The sequence below is a fragment of the Microtus oregoni genome, unplaced genomic scaffold, assembly GCF_018167655.1.
Source record: "Microtus oregoni isolate MIOR12 unplaced genomic scaffold, Mior012 000012F_ref0000307, whole genome shotgun sequence".
Classification (NCBI taxonomy): Eukaryota; Metazoa; Chordata; class Mammalia; order Rodentia; family Cricetidae; genus Microtus; species Microtus oregoni.
Genome location: NW_024543071.1, coordinates 40,418,115 through 40,439,008, shown reverse-complemented (window position 1 = coordinate 40,439,008; position 20,894 = coordinate 40,418,115). Strand labels below are relative to the sequence as shown.

General features: G+C 38.8%; 1 protein-coding gene across 1 annotated transcript in view; it reads left to right on the top strand.

The window, feature by feature from the left end:
- Positions 1-20,894, top strand: part of Trpm6 (transient receptor potential cation channel subfamily M member 6) — a 114,296-nt gene that overhangs the window by 60,553 nt on the left and 32,849 nt on the right. The window contains exons 26-28 of the mRNA XM_041662151.1: positions 8,655-9,820; positions 10,661-10,776; positions 19,920-20,037. Coding sequence (XP_041518085.1) covers positions 8,655-9,820; positions 10,661-10,776; positions 19,920-20,037 — 1,400 coding nt within the window. The remainder of the gene's footprint in view (positions 1-8,654; positions 9,821-10,660; positions 10,777-19,919; positions 20,038-20,894) is intronic.

Sequence of the window (20,894 nt, the reverse complement as noted above, 5' to 3'; positions counted from 1 at the left end):
GAACTTAATGAGTCTCCATTACCGCTGCTCAGACCGTACTGTTTTTGAATTAGATGAAATGGGGCACTGGATGGAGACGGTCCAATTAAGCATATTTGGAAGAAAATATACATATACTTTGTGCTCTTTCCTACACGGTCCTTGCCAGTTCGAACATTTTAGGTTTCAGAAGGTCAGCAAGCGTGTTTTAAGCCTCGGGTGAGTTACAGAAGTTGGATTTTATACAAAATTAGCCAGAAGGGGTTCTGTTCCTATAGAACACAATGAAAATGAAAAACACCACCCGCTTTATTTGTGAAGTTCCTATCTACAATGCTCTCAGAAAGAAGGGATGGGAAGCCACTTGAGTCCTGTGCTTTAGACTTGTGCTAGAGGCAGGAAACTGAGCACTGTTTTGGGGAAGTGCTGGCTAAAACGGAGTGCCCTTCTCACTGAGGAGTGAACCTCCTTCTCCCAGTCCGAAGTAAGAATGGGGCTATTTCTCAAGACTGCAGATGACCATATCAGCTATGAAATCACTGCGTAGATTTCCTCCCTAATTGGTTTTCTGTTTCATCTCATTATCAAAGATTTTCATTTTATGTGCAAAAATGCCTTGTCTGCATATAACTATATATAGTTCATGCGTGCCTGGTGTCCAAGGAGGTCAGGAGAGTGGGCATTGGATCATATGGAACTGGATTTACAGACAGTTGTGAGCTATCATGTGGGTGTTGGGAACTGAACCTGGGTCCTCTGCAAGAGCAGTCAGTGTTCTTTGACTGTTGATTCAGCTCCCCAGTTGCAGAAATATTCTTTTACAAAACTATTTATTTTGCTTTTATGTGCAAGTATAGTGTGCTTGCAGAGGCCAGAAGAGAGAGTGCCCGATCCCTGGAACTGGAGTTATAGATGGCCCATAGCTCTGGCCTCTCCAGTGTCTTGGAGTCTACAACACAATCCAGGCTTTACTTTCATAGTTTCAAGCAATGACCACTCTGGGCCTCCATACGGGGAACCCCCTGCACATGCCTGGCCCCAGCAGCTTTTCTTAGTTGTAGAAGAAGAACTGACAATTCCTTCATTCATGTATTCTTCATGACGTTAAAGTCACACACTGCCAAGTTCTGTTGCCGGCCTGGGATGGAATCTCTCCCTCCTTGAATTATGTGTGTAAAAGCTTTGATTTGTTGATACTTTCCTTCCTACATGTCGGAAGCTTAGCTTGGTGAAGTTTCTCCTTGAGGACACCAGTCCCTTTATTCATCAGGTTTGTCATCTCTCAGAACAACCCTTGACTCCAACACTAAATTTCCTGGTGCTCTTTTTTCTCCTCAAACTCTGCCTTTTGTATATATATATTTTGTCCCATTTGCCCTTTTTCATTGTAGACCTGAATAAGAGTGGCTTATCAATAACCACACAAAAGAGTAAATAGTAGGTTGTCTTGTGTTTTGATACATCTGCCAAATAAATCAACACAAAACTCTTCAATTTAGCTAGATTTTTTTTTTTTTGCCAAAGCTTAAGTTGCTGATTTGTTACCTCTAAAACTTCTTGAGCTGGACCCCCATAGTTCACATTTCTCTTAGCACTACAGTCTTCCATGCTCCTACTAGGATGATCTGTTAAGCCCTGCTTACAGTTTTCAACTGCAAAGTCCCAAAATCAACATGGTCTGGCCCATCAAAACAACATCCCACTTCCTGGTACTAACTTCTATCTTAGTTACTTCTGTCTTTGGTATTCTTATGATAAGACACCATGATCAAAGCAACACACAGAAGAAAAGGACTTACAGTTTCAGAAGACGGGTCCATGACTGGTATGGCAAACAGCATGTCAGTAAGAAGGCAAGCATGGTGCTGGAGCAGTAGCTGAGAGCGTACATCTTTATCCATAAGTAGAAGTGAGTGAGAGAGACAGAGAGAGAGAGAGAGAGAGAGAGAGAGAGAGAGAGAGAGAGAGATACGCAGAGAGAGAGAGAGAGAGACAGACAGACAGACACAGAGACAGACAGACAGACAGACAGACACACACACACACACACACACACACACACACACACACACACAGAGAGAGAGAGAGAGAGAGAGAGAGAGAGAGAGAGAGAGAGAATGAATTCCACCTGGGAATAAGAACACTGCCACAAATTTTGATCCAAATTTGAAGTAATTAAATACTGGCCAGGACATCGGACATTGGCAGGGTGCATACTGCTGATTCCCAGAGTACGGTACCTAATTACATTAGTCAGGTGCTTATACAGGCAAAACCCACAAGGCTACATACATCCCACCTTCATCCAATCAGGGCAAGCATACATCCTGACATAGGAGTGAATGTCCAAGCATACATTCCTGCCTATGTACCACCTGCCTACACGTGATCAAGCACATCTGGTGCAGCTGGGGGAAGCAAGTTTGTTTACAGAAGTGAAAACACTTGGCTCGCTACCTTACATGAACACCAGCCCCTAGCATTCCAGGAAGTTATCTGTCCTTGGGCTAGTGGGGCTTACAGGTTAGAGGCATTTCTGTGTTATAGATCTCTTAGGCATGGTAGTTTAAACTTAAAACATAACTGTAACTATGGCATTCACCCCTTGAGTTGTTTCCTGAGTCAAATCCTTAACTCTGTGGTAGGTACCTGTCCATATTGGATTCTAATAATCACCAGCTTAATGGCACCCAGATGGGAATTTATGTATTGGCATTAATGATGCAAGGGCCAACAGTAATTAGCAGAAACAGAAGGGCCAAAGGCCCTGTGATGGCTGACATCAGAGTTATTATCTAGAAGGAGACTAAAAATGAGAATAGCGATGTATCTCATCTTGGGTCCAGATTATCCAGCTGATTCCTGAGTGGTTTGCATAGAAACAACACTTTTTTTCTTAAAGCCATACAATAACCTCCCTCTGCATAGAGCAGGTTGAGTGCCCTATCACACTGTTTCATATAGTGAATCCATTGATAGATTCAGATCAATTTAGTTTCATAAGGTACCTTTTTGATAATGAGTCTGGAGGCCAGCATGAGTCCTGATGTGCCAATAGGCACAATATGTAGCCATTTTGTCCCCTTTTGCCTGGGAGTTTCCTTTGAAGCTAATATTCCAGCCTTTTGTTGAGGATAATGGGTGATATACTCAGTTTTGTAACTACCTTCTGCTGAAATTAGGACAGTGCTATCAGGGTCCAAAAAGGTTGAAATGCTAGTCAAAGGCCAGGAGGAGATGTGAACAATGGGGCATTCATCAGAAGCTTATGGTTAACTGACCCAACTTAAGAGACAGGGAACAATCACATTGGCTAAACTGGTTGACATCAACTTTTAGCAAGTTCGGGGCTCTACAGTTTTGTAGGACTACGAGGAGCTGACACAGTGTCTTTCACAATATTGGAGCAGTTTGTAGTTTTCAGCTGATTCCTGCATGATGTCTCTTAACTAAGAGGGAATCTGCTGGATAGATATAGATTGAGGGGTAGATGTTAGAGTTCAGAAAATTAAAGGGAACCCTACATTTGAAACTTCCAGTCCCATGGTCCTGGTAGTCAGGGGAGGGGAGGAGTCCTAAGACTTTCTGAGATATAGATTTGAGTCAGGATTCCTTAACTTCTTGAAGCTTATATGACTTTTTTGTTTACAAAAGAGGTGAAAGTTTTAGATATATTAACATTATCATTGTTTATAATCTGTATTGAAATCTACAGTGCAGAACAAACAACTACCAAATGTCTGTAAAACACCTGCAATAAGCTCTAACCTTTGAGTCATAGCAAAAGCTATGGTTTTGGGTTAAAAAGCATGAACATTCTTTTCTCTTTCCAGAGGGCTAGATATATATAAATTGGACAGAGATGTTTTCAGTCCAATGAGAAGGGCCTTTAAGTCTATACTAAGAAGACAACCAAAGGAAATTAAATTTTTAAGCTTGTGATTATGATATAGTCAGTACTTTACTATCTTGTCATAACTTCATTGATTGATGTTAAAACTCTGAACCTTGGCCGGGCAGTGGTGGCACACACCTTTAGTCCCAGCACATGGGAATCAGAGGCAGGCAGATCTCTGTGACTTTGAGGCCAGCCTGGTCTACAAGAGCTAGTTCCAGATATCTAGGGCTATTACACAGAGAAACGCTGTCTCAAAAAACCCCAAACAAACAAACAAACACAAAACAAAAACAAACAAACAAAAAACGGTCTGAACCTTTGAAACCTTAGTATAACAATAATATAGAGGGAGAAAGAAATCTCAAAAAGTTCTTGTTTTTCACATACCTTAAATAGCTTCCTTAGACTTTTATAACTTGAATTTACACATCTTAAAACACTTTTTTTAGACCCTCACAACTTACTTAAGCTTCACATCTTTTTATTTCCATCTAATCATTTACCACGAGGCACAAGAAGTTAGTTACTGACAGCAGTCATTGCAAAACAAGTTTTTCCTTTTTTTTTTTTTTAAATAAAGGAATGGTAAAGAGTTACATCTGAAACATGTTTATCTTTTAAAATGAAGCCTGTTAGCAAGGCAAATCTGTCTGCCTTTCTCAGAAGGAGATCTAGTAGCGCTAGAAAAATCAAGGCTTGGTTTTTACATGTGAAATGAACTAACAAGGTAGCTGCAGCCTTGAGGAAGGAGCTGGTTTCCCACTGCTCCCAAACTGACAACGCTACAGTTAGCCATCAACACCATTAGAGATCTGAGAGGGATAAATTATAGCAGAAAACACAAACCAAGGGCCTTTGCAGTGACTAAAATGACAGAGACTTAGCTGCTACCCGTGAGGCTCCTGTGGTCTGTTTGTCTTCATTGGGGGCAGAAGTTGTAGTCTTTGGCTGTTGCACAGGACAGCATTGCATCTTCAGCTGCTGCACAGGACAGCATTGGTCTTTGCCTGCCAGACTCAGACGGTCTGAGAGATTTTACTATGGATGAAGAACTTGGAAAAATGGGTCTACCTTGACTTACATAGAGGAAGAAAATTAATCCACAGTGTCCGCAGTTTGTACAGGTCCTTCATGGTGAGGCATGAAGAAGTTGTTCCCAGTTGATAGTGGCACCACAATCCAGGTTTACGCACAATTTGTTTTTTGTTTTCTTTGGAGACGTTAGGGTTGCTTCTAGGATCTGGCATTTTTGTCTATCATAGGAAGCATTTTTTTTTTCATTAAACATTTTACATGCCATATTCATCAGATTTCTGAAAAGTTTTGAGTGCCATAAATTAAGTATACTTGATTTCATTGAGTGTGGTGGCACACACCTTTAATCCTAGCATTCAGGAGAACAGAGGTAGGTGGATCTCTGTGAGTTCGAGGCTAGCCTGGTCTACAAAGTGAATTTCAGGACAGCTAGAAATACACAGAGAAACCCTGTCTTGAAAAATAAAACAAACAACAACAAAATGTATATCTGATTTCGAATAAAATTTGCTTTTTGTTGTTACTAGGCTTAAGCTTGAAAACATATAGGAGGCTAAATAAACCTTATTCCTGTAATTAATTACATTGGTACTTAGCATAATTGCAAGTAAAATTCTCAACAAATTAAAAAATATGATAATTCATAATATGACTATTAACTTGCATGTCTTAAACATCTTTAACAGTTTACAATAAGCTAGTGGCTTTTATAAGATTAGGATTTGCATTTTTATCCCTGCTAAGCTTAGCCTTAAAAGAAAAACAATTTTTGAGTTAAAGCCCTTTTAGTATTAGAATAAAACTTTAAGTTTTAAGTATAATCCATAGGGAGACTGGCAACATTATTTCCTGGTGATTAAGTAGTGTACCATTACAGAATATCACAGTTTCTTGTATGACTCAGTCTTTCAAAATAGCTAATGCTTAACAAAGTTAGTAAGACAAAGAAGCTAGACTTACATTCTCAAGTTAGAGACTGTTCACTTGAATAGGCTCGGGTAAGGGGCGACTTTCTATAGACTCTTTGCAAGACTGATTAGGTCATTGTCTCACTGCATCTTAAGATAGGAATATCCCAGTTTCTAGTGTTTAGTGTATGGTGCTCATAGTTGTGACCCTAACTCATTTTTCTTTCTGTATATCTATCTGTCTGTCTGTTTCTATGTCTGTCTGTCTGATTGTTTTTACTTATTTTTCAAAGATTACATGGCAATGTAATATATCTTATAAACTTAAAATGTCCCATAACCTTATTAATTTAAATATTTAAAGAAAATATCCAGTTTTTTAATTAAAAAAATTTTGGCAACACTTCAAAATTTCCTTTTAAAAAAGTTTAAAATCTCTCAGCTGCGGGTTCCCGCAATATTAAAAAAAAAAAACCCTTGAGTACCCTATTTTATAACAAGAGGGAAAAAGCAGGGCACAACCACAGAGTAGACAAGGCAAAATCAAAGTTTGGCAATGCAAGCAATTCTGTGCTCACCCTCTCGTATAAGGGGCTCGGGTCACCTTTCCAGCTCCACCCTCCGTAGCACACAAAACCTGTCTTCTAGGTCCTAGCCGGCTCCTTTCTTTGTGGCTGTTGTTCCTGGTGGCTATCACATAGCACTGGCATTTCCAAAACTGCTGAGGTCCCTCTCCTGGGCTCTCTTTAGGGACTCCAGCCTCTGCCACACACTGCCAAGCTTCAGCTGTTCTCCATGACCCCTTCATGTCTTTAAAACACATATCACTTAGGTGATTGTTACATTACAAAGTTTGGCTGTCAACATGAGGTACATTCTTGTATAAAAATGCCTATTAAACCTGCCCTGTATATAAGTACATAAGTATTCTTATATGAGTACAGCTTTAATACCCTATTAAACAAGCATTGTTTTTTTAAGTCCTATCTTTCTAAACCTTGTTTTTAATGACTTTGTTTTCAGGATGAGAATTATCATACACAAATCTATTCTAATTCAAAATATCTTGTACATCTGTTGTTGCTCTCCCGAGACAGGACAGAGAAAAGACTTTGAAATAAGCAAGCTTGGCTCTAGAGAAGAGAGAAAACCCAAACCCAATCACAGAGCCAGCTTTTCAAGAAAGCAAAACAGCATAAAATAGCTTTAATATTTTTTGCACTCAAAAGACATTTGGATTCCTGCTAAACAGAATCCAGTGACCAAAAAGCTCAGAGATAAGACATTTTGAAGTCTGTGTGTCAAAGCAGCCATGGCAAGTGTGTTAGTGGCGGCTGGTGGCCAACAACAGTGACAGAGACAACAGAAACAAAACCAATAAATACAGAACATAGAAAGCCCACACACTCAAAGGAGACCAGTCAGAAACAAAACATGTGGGGGTCAACCATCATTCATGCATTTCACTGAGCCTGACCCCCATTTCTGTCTTGGCTCCCATGTTTGCAAAAAAAACAACAGACACACCAGAAACCACAGAACCATCCACGTACACAAAACCGACAGGCAAGACTTTACGTTTAACTGGGCCTGACTGATTTCCATTTTGGCTCCGAGTATCCAAACAATCAGAACCAAGCAGGTGGGACTATGTCTTGCTTTTTGCCCTGAATAGGAGACTATTGGTTCCTGTCGAACACTATTCCAACTACTCCCATATACCTTGCCCCTCCTCTTTTTCAAATTTGGGGCCTCTTTTCTTTAATAGACATGATAATACAGAAAGGCAAAAGCTCAGGAGGCCTAAACCCTAGGCAACCACCGAAGACTGAGAGCAGAAGAAATAGTCTTCCCTAGCAAAGACCACACAAGACTGAGCGGTCCGCCACTGAAAACACACATACAAATTACAATGTATGGACTGAGAAAGACTTCTTTTTTCATATTTATGTTGCTTGTCTTCAAGTAGGGGTTAGTAAATGAAATAATTTTAACTTGACTACTTGTGTAAAGAACGAAATAAGGGTCTTGTGTTAAGATGTCAACATTGTTTTTTTGAAGGAACCATAACACCCCTACTGGAGATATTTACAGTGATATATAGAGATAAACATTTAGCAAACAAGGTTTTATTTTTTTCTTCCCTCTCTGTGAATGAAACTGTTATCCCAAACCCATTTATTTGCAGTTTGTTCTTAAATGAATCTACTATAGAATGTGCCATGTTGTTTTTACATAAATCAATAGCTATATTTCATAATTTTGTGTTTGTGTATTCAAAAACCCTGTCTCGAAAATTAAAAAAAAATTCTGCCTTATTCTTTTCTGCCTACAGATGTCCTAAAATGGATTTTATTTGGAGTGTGAGATGTATATTTGAACTATAGGGTTGAAGGTGTTTTCTGTCTCCATCGTTTTGATTTTTTCTTCGAGCTTCCTCTCACCAGGATTGTCCAAAAGAAGATCTTCCGGTGTTTGTCATGCAATAGGATGACTACATTAGAGAATAATAATTGGCTGGCCCATCAGAGAATTGCAGTGGTAACCTGCAGGCAGCTGGAAAGTCGGTCCTGAGATAGTAGGACGATATCAGGGCAGGGAATTTAGATTTACAGCATTCCTCCCTGGAGTTGAAGTGGGAAGAGAGGGAAGTAAGATCACCTGGGATTAGAACATGTACTGTGTTAGAGAGAGAGGACATAGGAGGCAGGCTAAATTTGGGAAGCAGGTATGATTTAGTTGCCACTTTTGGGCAGAAGCAAATCGAACAGAGAGCAAAACCAAGTTCAACAGATTAATGTGGTTATTGGCTTTCTTTCTGTCCTCACTGTTAGGGTTTCAGAGATGTTCTTCCAACTGAAAGAGATGAATGAAAAAGTATCTTTTATAAAGGACTCGCTACTATCCTTGGACAGCCAGGTGGGCCACCTCCAGGACCTCTCTGCCCTGACCGTCGACACCCTGAAGGTCCTTTCTGCTGTTGACACGTTGCAGGAAGATGAGGTTCTTCTGGCCAACAGAAAGCATTCCGCTTGTAGAAAACGTCCCCACAGCTGGACCAATGTCATCTGCACAAATGTTCTCAGCAGCACGGGAAGCTGTGCGAAGAAGAAATTTCAGTGCTACAGCATGCCCCCTTCTTTGCTGCGGAGTCTTGCCAGAAGCCAGCTTCCCCCAAGAGTGCAGACGGGAGCCTTGCTAGAGATTACACACGGTAAGGGAAAGGCCTCATGCGTAAGAGAAGACCAGGAGGAACAAGAAATGGACCCAGTTGCTTCTGGGGTGTCCCAGGTCAGACAAGCACACTCTGAGTATGGTCAGTTTCTCCTGGTCCCGTCTTCTGGAAAACAAGTTCCTTTCTCTTTTGAAAGGCCCCCACCTATTTTCAGATCATCTGAAGAAGCCAACATAGATGACCTGGCACTGGAACATGTATGCCAACATGATATCACTATCCATCTGCCTGTGCAGACCTCTGCTGCCTCCCACCAAGCATTGGTAGCAGAACACAAGGAGCCACATGAGGCAGCCACACAGAGGTCAGACGAACATGACAAGGCCGAAGAAGATCCACTCACGCTTAGTGGCCTACCTGCTCCCTTGACAATGACCTCGCTTCCTTCCCGAGCCATCAGCATGCAAGCCGAGGGTGGATACGTGAACTGGGCCTTTTCTGAAAGTGATGAAACCGATGTGTTCAGTTTCAAAAAAAAGTGGAAAACTTGCTTGCCTTCTACGTGCAGCAGTGAAGAATGCCCCCTCCAGAGAGGAGGCAGGTGCAGCAGTAAAGAATGCCCCCTCCAGAGAGGAGGCAGGTGGGGACTGGATAATTCAAGAACATCGTCCCAGAGTAGTGAGCGCTCAGTAGTGGCAGGACCGTGGGCCCAGCCAAGAAGGTCTTTTTGCATCAGTCCTCTCTGTAGAAACAGACCTCTCATCAGGAGCCATAGCTTTAGATTCCACAAGGAGGAGAAACTGAGGAAGATCTGGAAGAACAACAGTAAGGAGCAAATGCTTTCAATTTATTTTTATTTTCTCACTCATGAGATCTCTTATTTTTTATTTTTAAAACTTTCCATGCCACATATTTTGGATGTATTCTCTTTCCTCTCCCAGCTTCTCCTTGACCTTCCCTTCTTCCCCCACAACTTCATGTTCTCTCTCTCTCTCTCTCTCTCTCTCTCTCTCTCTCTGTCTCTCTGTCTCTCTCTCCACACAAACAGAAACAACAACAAAAAAGCCCCAAACCAAAAGCAAGCCTGAAACAGAACAAAACACAGTAGAACCATGGAGTTGTTTGTGATACTCCCTGGGGCTTGCCCTGCCTGGGGTTCAGTTGATTTATCCAGTGTCACTACATTGGAGAAAAGGGATTCTTCCCTCATCTCTTGGCATCTATCACTTGCAGTAGGTCCTTGATTAGGGGTGGAACTTAGGGTCTACCTCCCCTTCTTACTGGCATTTTTGTCTTACATGAATGCTGGCAAGTCTTGTACCCGCTGTCCCAGGCCATGGGAGTTCCTATGTGCGGTAACCCTGCTTTGTCCGGAAGTACCGGCTCCTCAGAGTTATCCATCATCTCTGTCTATCACAGTCTTTCTAGCCACCTTTCTTGTTTCCTCCTTGATTCCCGAATCGTGAGGGGTGATAAAGATCCATTTATGGCTGGTGGGGAGGAAACATTTTTAAAAGTGTGGTCATTAGCATTGCTACTCTTCTGCAAATGCCTGTGGTTGTTAAGGGCAGTATCATTCTTCTCATTACCCCAGTCCTCTCTTTAAAACAGAATTGTCTCCGTACACAGCCTCCAGCATTCACATGCACTCTATTTCCCTGCCAGGCCACGCAAGAGCCTCAGAGACAGGCTCAACATGGATCAAAACAAAACTCCTAACCAAGAACAGAAGCCTGTCAAAGAAGAAGAAGAAGACGACGACTCAGGGACTCCAGGTGCCAGTAAGTATTCCTCCCTTTTACTTTAGGGTTTGAATAACTGAGTCAGTGGCATCTCCCCTTGGCTCCTGTTGTGGACGCAGGACAACATTGTACCAGGAGGAATAAAGACATCTATCTTGACTTGCTTATCTGCTCACAAGCTGAAAGCCGTTTAGATTGTTTCTGATTTGGGTTAGTCCAAGAGAGCCTGAGGGAGCACTCGTGTAAAAGTCCTTCTGTGAATATTGTTTCATCCACATTAAATGCCAGCATCCTGTGACGTTGTTGATGACGTCACTCCATGACTTTCGGGGACCATCTTTGGTTTGTGAGTCTATCAGCTGTTCTGCTTCTGCATCTGTGTGCCTGAGGCTCAGTCTTGATCCAGGCACATCGGTGGCTCTGGAGTGTACGTCCTGTGAGGTTAGTGAGTATTGACTCAAGTTCTTAGGAGACCTTCCATGAGTTCATCTGCACTCACCTGTCTGGGTCCTTCATAGAATGCAGTAATTGATTTGTTTGCTTACTGTGACGTAAACTCCCGCTGTGAGTTCTAGTCTTGTTGGATGTTTTTTGTGAACCCCCTTTCCCACCGGCATCTTGCCCCTTTGCTGTCATGACTGTTGTCAGAGGTGCACAGATTTGTTTTTAAAATTTTTTATCAAATATTTGACTTTTTCCTTTTGTAGCTAAAGGTTGCTCTTCCCCCAGAACCCAAGCTATCACTAAGACGTTGTCTCTTGTTTTCTGCTACGATTTCTACACTTTTCGTCTCTACATTAGCTCTAGGGCCCATTTTAAGGTACTTTTTGTATATGGGGATAGGAAAGGATTGAATTTTCTCTCCCGTGTAAATATCAAAAAAATTCTATCATTTTTTTTTTTTGGTAAAATTGTGACTTTTTTTTCTATTGAATTACCTTAACATTTGTCAAAAGCTAATTGCCTATACAGACCCACAGTATGTGTGGTTCTATTTCTGTCTATCTCCATGCCAATACTAAATCCATCTCGACTACCGAAACTTTATAAGTTGTGAAATCATGCATAAAAGAAATCCTTCGTTTTTCAAGAAATGATTTGGCTATTTTATGTTCTTTGCATTTATATATAAATTTAGTTTCAGATTTCAGTTTTTACACAGAAACCTTCTGGGATTTGGAACAGAATTGCTCTGAATCTGCATGCCAGTTGTGGGAAATTGACATCTTATCCACAACTAGGTGTCTGATTCATTGGAAGTGATGTATGTCTAGCTTTAGGGCATTTTGACCTCAGTAATTCTTTGTAGTTTTCAGCACTCATGTCTTGAATATCTCTGGTTACATGTGTATCTAACATTGAAAATACATATCAAAGTTTTAAAATTTGTTGTGACTGTAGTTACTTTAAAATAGTAAATCTCCTTCTTTTTCTCCTTCTCTCTCTGTGTGTATGTATGTGTGTGTGAAGCCTTGGTCTTATTTTTCACAATTTTGCCAAACTCACTTTTGCTTTTGAAAGTTTTTGATAATATTTTATGTAAGTGATGGTATTAACAATGGATTTTTAATTATTCATTTCCAATCTGGATCTATTTTATACTTTTTCTGCCTGATTACACTGGCTGGAACACTGAGTACTGTGTTAAATAGAAGCCATGAAAGCAGGCATCTTTCCACGTTTTCTTTGAACTATAATTGAGGCCAAACACAGCGTCTTTGTTTTTCTTTTATTGCTCCTGGTAGAAAGTACTTTTTCTTTCATCATTAAATAGGATATTTGTCCATATTGTTGTGCACCAATTTAGATGCTTTTCTTCTTTACCTTGTTAATTGATTTTAAAATGTTAGAGTTAACATTTTGAGCATTAAACCTGCATTACTGGGATAAATGCCACTTGTCCACTTATGTACTCTTACAATGATATTAATTTTGCTAGTACTTTTGCACCTGTGTTCCTGGGGCATTGTCTTCAGTTTTCTTTTATTGTCATAACTTTGGTTTGGGTAACAGGGTTATCCCAAAATAATTGGCTACATTGGGTATATGTCTTCAGTTTTCTTTGTGAGTTTGTTAAAAAGTTGATAACCTTTCAACATTACATACTCAGTTGAATTATCCAATAAACCCATCATTTTGGTAAAGTTTTTAACTACATATTAAGCACCTGTAATAGTCATAGGGCTCTTTAGATTACCAGATTGTTAAATGGTCTTTGACTGTTTCTGAATTTAAAGACTATCTATTTTGTTTAATGTAAGTGGAGACTGCTTGTTCATTTCCCAGTCAGCCAGACCCAAATAATCACAAAAAAGTCCCATATTAGTTACAACATTGTTTGGCCAATATCTTAAGCATATTCCTAGCTAGCTCTTACATCTTAAATTAACACATTTCTATTATTTTATATTTTACCACAAAGCTTGTGGTTTGTTACCTCTTGCTTCTTGGGAAACTCCATGGTGTCTGCCTTTTTTTGGCAGCTGCATGCCATCTCCCTGACTCTGCCTACTCTTTCTATATATCTCTTCCAGCCTGGTTATATTCTTCCCTGCCATAGGCCAAAGCAGCTTTATTCATTAACCAATAAAAGTAACACATAGACATAAGGACATCCTGTATCATCATCCCTTTTCTGTCTAATTAAAATGAAAGGTTTTAGTTTTAACATAGCAAAATTACATATAACATAACAGTTATCAAGCAAGAATTACAATTTGTGAGTCTAAAGTTTCATATCTAATTTATCTTTAACAAAACTAAGGAAAACTGCAACTATAGCTATTTGTCTTAACTCCATTGAAGACTCCAGAAGGATATACTATTATCTAAGTAAACAAGAAGTACATTGTAAGCAACTTCCAAAGTTCTAGAAATGACAGAGGCATCTTGCTGTCTTGACAGTCACCCAAAGTTCTTCTGTAATATGTAGGCGTCCATCTTCAACTTACAAGCTCATAGTATTTTGCAGACTTTTCCATGAATTAGGAAATTTGAAAAACTGTTTTGCCTATATTGACAGTTTTCAGTCACTTTCTTCTATGTCCTGCAGAATGTCTGGCAGTTTTCCCTGTGAAGCAGGAACCCTGAAAAACCATCCATCTTTTGGAAAGTTTAGCAGTCATTTTTTTTTTTTTTTTTTTGTGGATCCTGCATATCCAGTTCATACAGCATACCATCAGGCAGTCCAGGCAAGAACAGTTTCTTGATCAAATGGCTAGCCTTGTCACATTGAATACAAATTTCATATCAAGTTTCTTCAATGCCCATCTACTTCTCTGAAGTAGCTGATGTTGCCAGAAGCAGACATATCTAACTATTGAGAAATGTTGAGGTTCTTAAAACATTTTAAATGCCATATTCTATAGGTCTTTGAAGTTTTAAAGACATCTATCTAACTGAAATATATCTCTATATATCTAGAAAACCTAACTGACATGACTACAAGTTTGACAATTACAAATGACTATTAATCTGTAATTTTTAATTATATATTACATTTTAAAGTGAGTTGCACAAATATAATATTGTAAATAAGAGTAGAAATATACATATAACAAAACTGACCCTAAATTTGTATCAATAAACCAAGATTCATACCAATGCAAAGTATTCATCTCTAAATCATGTCCCTCTTTAAATAAAAGCAAACATTTTAAAATAATCATTTTGAAAATTTGGCCATAGTTTTCTACAAACTGCTTCCGGTTGTTTATTGGGTGAAGTATTTTTAGGGTTCATGGAGACCTTTCAGGGGGTCTTGTTCCATCAAATCACATTAGCCTGAAAGAAATCCATAGGTTCCCATCCACTGTGGAAACAAAAAGAGAACCTCTTTTCTGAAGTAACATATTCTTAGACTCAAATTCTGAAGTCAAGATACCTTTAATATATACATGTTGGTTTAGCTTAGCAGCCCATACAATGAAATATCTCTCTGTACTTAACTATTCATAGTCAAAAAATTCAAAGAAAACATGATAATATGCATAATCCATACTCTATGTATTTTCCATCTTTACATGGCTTATTTCTTTTTCACTCCCTTTACTCCTTTAATCTATGACTGTCTGTATTCCTTTTCATGTTACTTTTACTGTCTCTTCAGACTTTTAGTTTTTAAAACCATCTATACTCTTTCTCTTCTCTCTACCAAGCCTATGTACATTTTTTTCAAACACACTATGATCTATTCAGAGGTTTATTTCTGTCCAAATCTGTCTTTATTGCATACCTGTAATCATTTTCGGACCAGAAGAATTTTTAAAATAGTAAGCAGCTTGATTGCAGTAGCTCTCGATTCTGGCTTCACCTCTTTTAGCCTTTCAATATGTTGGAAGGACATTTACCACCAGTTCTACAAGCCATGCTCACTGCCCCAGCTCCAGGGACACAGCTGATCTATGTTACCCTTAATCAACATATAGCACTCTGCTCACAAACCCTAAATGCTCTGTAGAAGGATCTTCCAGAAGAGCCAGAGCCATTCATTGCTGCCAGTACAAACCAGGAAGCTGTTCTTAAAGGAGCCATGCCTTTGCTTGTGGTCTGCAAGTAGAGCCTATCTGAAAAAAAAATGTGGCTACCAAGAAGCTGCATTTGACTCCAATTTTTGTGGGTCTAGAAGCCTCTTTTTTCTTAGGCATTTTAGGTCTTATGTGGATTCATGCCCCAGACTGTGGGTGCCATTTTGTAAACAGAGACTGCTTGTTTTTTTCGCAGCCACCCAGACCCAAATAATCATAAAAAATTATTTTAATTACAACACTGTTTGGCCAATAGCTTAGGCATATTCCTAGCTAGCTCTTACATTTTAAATTAACCAATTTCTAATATTTTATATTTTACCATGACACTTGTGGTTTGTTACCTCTTGCTTCTTGGGCAACTGCAACCCCATGGTGTCTGCTTCCTTTGGCAGTTACATGGCATCTCCCTGACTCTGCCTACTCTCTCTGTATGTCTTTTCCAGCCTGGTTATATTCTTTCATGCCATAGGTTAAAGCATTTTATTCATTAATCAATAAAAGCAACACATATACAGAAGCACATTCCACATCAGTTTAATGTTTCCTGTTCATCTCTGCTCCTGGTAACTTGGGTCATCTCTTCCTTTCTTTTGGTTAGTTGGGCCAAAAGTTTGTGTATCTTATTAGTTGGCCTAGTGTTATTTATAATAGCCCTTCCTCCTGTAACCCCTCTCTCCAGCTCTGTCTCTGAGACAGGGTATCACTATGTAGTTCTGGCTGGCCTGCAACTCATACTCCTCTCACCAAGGTATCCCAGGAGCTGTGATAACAGGTGTGTGCAGTGTACCTGCCTTGTTTTAATATTTACTTGTTACACCTATAGTGATTTCATCTCTTGCATTCTGATCATTTGAAATTTTAATTTTCTTTCTCTGTTTCATGACCAGTGTGGCTGTAGGATTTTATCTGTTTAATTAATTTTTTCTTTTGGAAAAACCAACTCAATTTTATGACTTTTTCCTGAATTCAATTCTATTTCCTTTGTTCATTTTACTTTGGGTTTGACTTGATTTTCTCTTTCTAGTTTATGTTAAAAAGTTTGGTTAATGATTTGGGAATTTCCAGTATTTAGAAAGAATATTTTAATTTATTCACTGACAGTTTCATACATGTAAATATTTTGCCTTTTATTTTTGAATACAGGCATTCAAGCATATGTAGTCAAGTCCTACAAACTCTGGTGTTGTTTTCATGTTAGTCCAGGGAATCTTTTAAACACACTGTCAGAATGACTCCATCTAATTCAGCAAGACATCACTTTTATGGTCTGCATATGCTGTTTAATTTTCTTTTTCATTTACACATATTTTTTTCTGAATAAACTGATACTTAAAAAATACTCACTTCTCTTTGTTATAGTAATAAGAAGCAGTTGAAGACTTTTAACTACTTATTTGTTATGGGTCTACTTAAGTTCCCGATCATTTATTATTGGTTTAGCATAAGTGGTTTGCATGAGTCTAGAAATTTGTTGATTTTTCCATTTTCTACTTAATGGAGTACAAGTTTTTAATGCATTCTTTTACAATAGTCTTAATGTTTTTGGTGTCTGTTGTAATATTTTTCTGATCATCTTTGTTTTGATTAATTTGGGTCTTCTCTTTCTTTTGGTGAGTTGGGCAAAGGGTCTGTCAATCTTAAATACTTTCTCAAAGAGCCAGCTCTTAGATTAATTGATTTTTTGTATTGTTTTCTTTGTTTCTTTTTCATTAATTTTTGCTCTGATTTTAATTTTCTTTCCCATCTACTGTGTTTGGTTTGTTCTTGTTTTTCCAAATTCTTAAGTTGTATCATTAAGCCATGTGTTTCTGTGTTTAAATTTTTTCGATGTGAGTGCTTTTGAGCTATAACTTTTCATGTTTTGACAGCTTCTACTGTGTCACAGAGACTTTTGTTGTATGTGTGTTTTGTTTTCATTTTCATTTAGTACCAGGAATCTCCTAATTTCTTTCTCATTTCATCTTGGATCCATTCATCTTTCAGTAATGTGTTGTTTAATCTTCATGAGTTTGTGTAATTACTGGGGATTCATCGGGTGTTGGTTTTAAGCTTTATTGCATCATGTTCAGAAAAAAATAAATGGAATTATTTCAATTTTATGAATTTGTTAAGATTTGTTTTGTATCTCAGATTGGGTCAGTGGTGGCGCACATCTTTAATCCTAGCACTTGGGAGGCAGAGTCAAGTGGAACTCAATGAGTCGGAGGCCAGCCTGGTCTACAAAGAGAGTTCCAGGACAACAAGGACTGCTACACAGAGAAACCCTGTCTTGAAACAAAACAAACCAAAAACCAAAACAAACAAAAACAAAACAACAACAACCAACCCCCCCCACCCGAAAAACCTCAAAGATTTGTTTTGTATTTCATTATGTGGTCTATTTTAGAGATGTTTCCATGGGCTGTTGAGTAGAATATTTATTTTTTAGTCTTTGGGTTGAATCTTCTTTAAATATCTACTAAGTCCATTTGACGCACATTATCATTTAATTATGATGTTTCTTCCCTTATTTTATTTATTTTGTTTTTTTTTGTCCAGATAGCTTATCTACTGGATAAAGTAGGGTACTGAAATTATCCTCTGTTATTAAACTGGAGTTTATTTGAATTTTCATATGCAGTATAATGCTTTTATGAAATTGAGCTCATCAGAGATTGGGGCATATATGTTTAAGATCACAATATTATCTTGGTTAATTGTTCACTTGACTAGAATTTCTGTTCTGATTAGTTTTAGTTTGGTTTTGATTTTGTTAGATACTAGGATAGTGACAGATGCTTTCTTCTTGATCTCATTTGCTTAGAATACTTCTTTTCATCTTTTGACTTTAAGATGTTACCTGTTTTGAAGGTAAACTGAGTTCCTTGTAGAAAACAGACAGATGAATTTTGCTTCTTAATCCATTCCACTAATCTTAGGTGAATAGGGAGTTGAAGCTACTGATATTTACATTTATTACTGAAAGGTTGATTGATATAATTTTATTATTGTTATTATTGCTATCTGTGTTGTTAGTCCTATATTGTGTTATAGTAATTATAGCTTTGTTCTTTTTCTATACTCTCTTGAATGCTTATTCCTGTCTTCATCCTGGAGTAGGACTTCTAGAATTTTCTGTAGGGCTGTTTTGGTAGACATAAATTCTTTTAGTATGTTTGTATCTTGGAAAGTTTTGCTTTCTCCAATTATGGCGGATAGTTTGGCTGGTGCAGTGTTCTATGCTGACATCTGTGATCTTTTAGAACTTGAAGTACTTTATCCCCCACTCCTCATCAAAGAGACTTTTTTTTTAAGTAGACTGAAAGCCATAACTGGTCAAAATGCATAGAAAACTGACCAGGGGCTGCCCAGCCCCAGCTGACAGATATCACCAATAACATAATCCTAGCACCTGAGGCTTAGGGAATATTTTGGAAGAGGGGGCAGAAAGGTTGTAAGAACCAAATGATCAAGGTATCTGTTGTGAAATAGTGTCTTCTGTATATTGCATCTATGAAATCTCAAAAATAATGTTGCCTAAACAAGACCTGCACAATGTGGATGGAGAATATCTCACAAGACCCTAGATGAAGAGGAACAGACAATTAATAGCTACTAGGAAAAGAATAATCAGTCTTTTCCAGGGACAAGTCTTCAATAAGTAATCCAACTGGTCATTCTGTAACAGATATATATGAGTCCATATGAATGGACTCAGCATGTTGTATGTATGTATGTATGTATGTATATACATATATATATTTAAAGAAGTCATGAGTTTGAGAGGAGTTGGAAGCTTGCAAAGAGTTAGAGGTTGAAAATGATGTAAATACAGTACTCCTCTGTAAACACCTTGCTACCAATTAAGTTAAAAGGGAGCAGAAGCAAAAAGACAAGATGGAGACAATTATATAGAGTCAGTTAGGAGAGGGTTAGCTTGAGAAGGAAGGCTACTATCTCAGAAGATGCCATGACCTGTTGGAATACCGTGGGACAAGCATTTAAGGAGATTTGTTTTTAGAATATTTCAAATGGTCTGAGTTCAGTTAGGTTTCACCTGAGTTCAAGTACTCAAAATTTCATTCATGTATTGCTTTGAAATTTACCGTCTTGCCTGTCGTCTCTACCTGGGAAAGGTGTAAGACAGTCATGGTATACCAGCCACCTGTTGCTTCAGTGCTGGAGATAGTGAAGGATGGAAATAGCAAACTGTTTTCTAAGTCCACACAGGTTCTGATGGGGCAGAATTCCAACGCAAGTACTTTGAGTTGAAACCCTTTCCCTTCTCTATATAAGCAGATTTTGCAATATGGTTTCTGATCAGCAGCATGAGTTTCCCCTGGGAACGCATTAGATAGCCGAGTCTAATCTCTCCCCTAGACCTTCTGACTAGAAACCCCGAGGGTGAAGGCCAGTGACCATTCCTGAGCCCAAAGTGGTTCTGATGCTTATTCAGGTTCCACACCACATTCTGGTTCTTCACCATGACCTCAAAGAGAATACACACAGATGTGTGTATCCTGCTAACCTGAGTGATGGGGTTTGTAAGTGTTCCGGGTAATTCAAAATGTAGCCAGGGCTAATCACTGCCTTCCACTGTGTGTTACTATCAACATAATGTAAAATTTTGTCAGATTAATGTCATGGCATTCTTACATGTGACTGTCTCTCCAGGTGATTACAGTCAATACCTGCTATCAAAGTGACTCATTGAATTCAGAGACAGGAGAAGCAAACATCACTGAACAGTACGGCAAGAACTGGCTCTCCGTGTCCAACTTCAGCCAGTTAAGTATGTGCTTTGTAGTCTTGGACCCCAACATCTGGCTGAACCTTCTAAGGCATCTAGGACAGTGGTTTTCAACCCGTGGTCCCCGAATCTTTGGGGGTGTGGAACAACACTTTCTTAGGGGTTACATATCAGATATCCCACATATCAGATATTTGCATTATTATTCATAACTAGCAAAATTATAGTTATGAAGTAGCAACAGAATAATTTTATGGTTGGAAGTCACCACGACATGAGGAAGTACATTAAAGGATCGCAGCATTAGGAAGGTTGAGAACCACTGGTCAAGAGTGTTGCCTTTAGACCACAGGTGGTTTCTGATTTTCTTTTGTTTAGAGATGAGCTAAGGAGATGGCAAAAGCCTCTAAGGGAAACAGTTCTTTGTTGCTTGTAATGCTTATAGAAGAGACAAAATTTCATTTACTTAAAGGAATTGCTATCAGGATACAGAAAAGAAATACTAAAATTTAGATAATTTTTATATTCAAAGAGTTTCCCCCCAATTGGGGTCTTTCAGTCTGACTTATAGGGAGGGGAGTTTGCTTAATTTTCAGAATCCTTAAAGCTTGTGCAATACTGGTAAGAATCAGCAGGTCAGCCATTGTTGCTAATTTACTGTGGCCCACATGGGATGTTTATATATGGATGCATGTCCTTTACACTCAAAGTGCTGTGTGGGGAAGAGCCCCAAACAAGACAAGGCATGAGACATTGGGTGAGATGAGGAAGATTATGAGCAGAAACACTTACAAATGCAGATTCTAATTTTGTGCACTGGAAGTACTTTTGAAAAAGAAGGCACTGGTACATACTGCAGGGTCTTGTACTTCTTCATAAACCTTCCTCACTCAGGTACT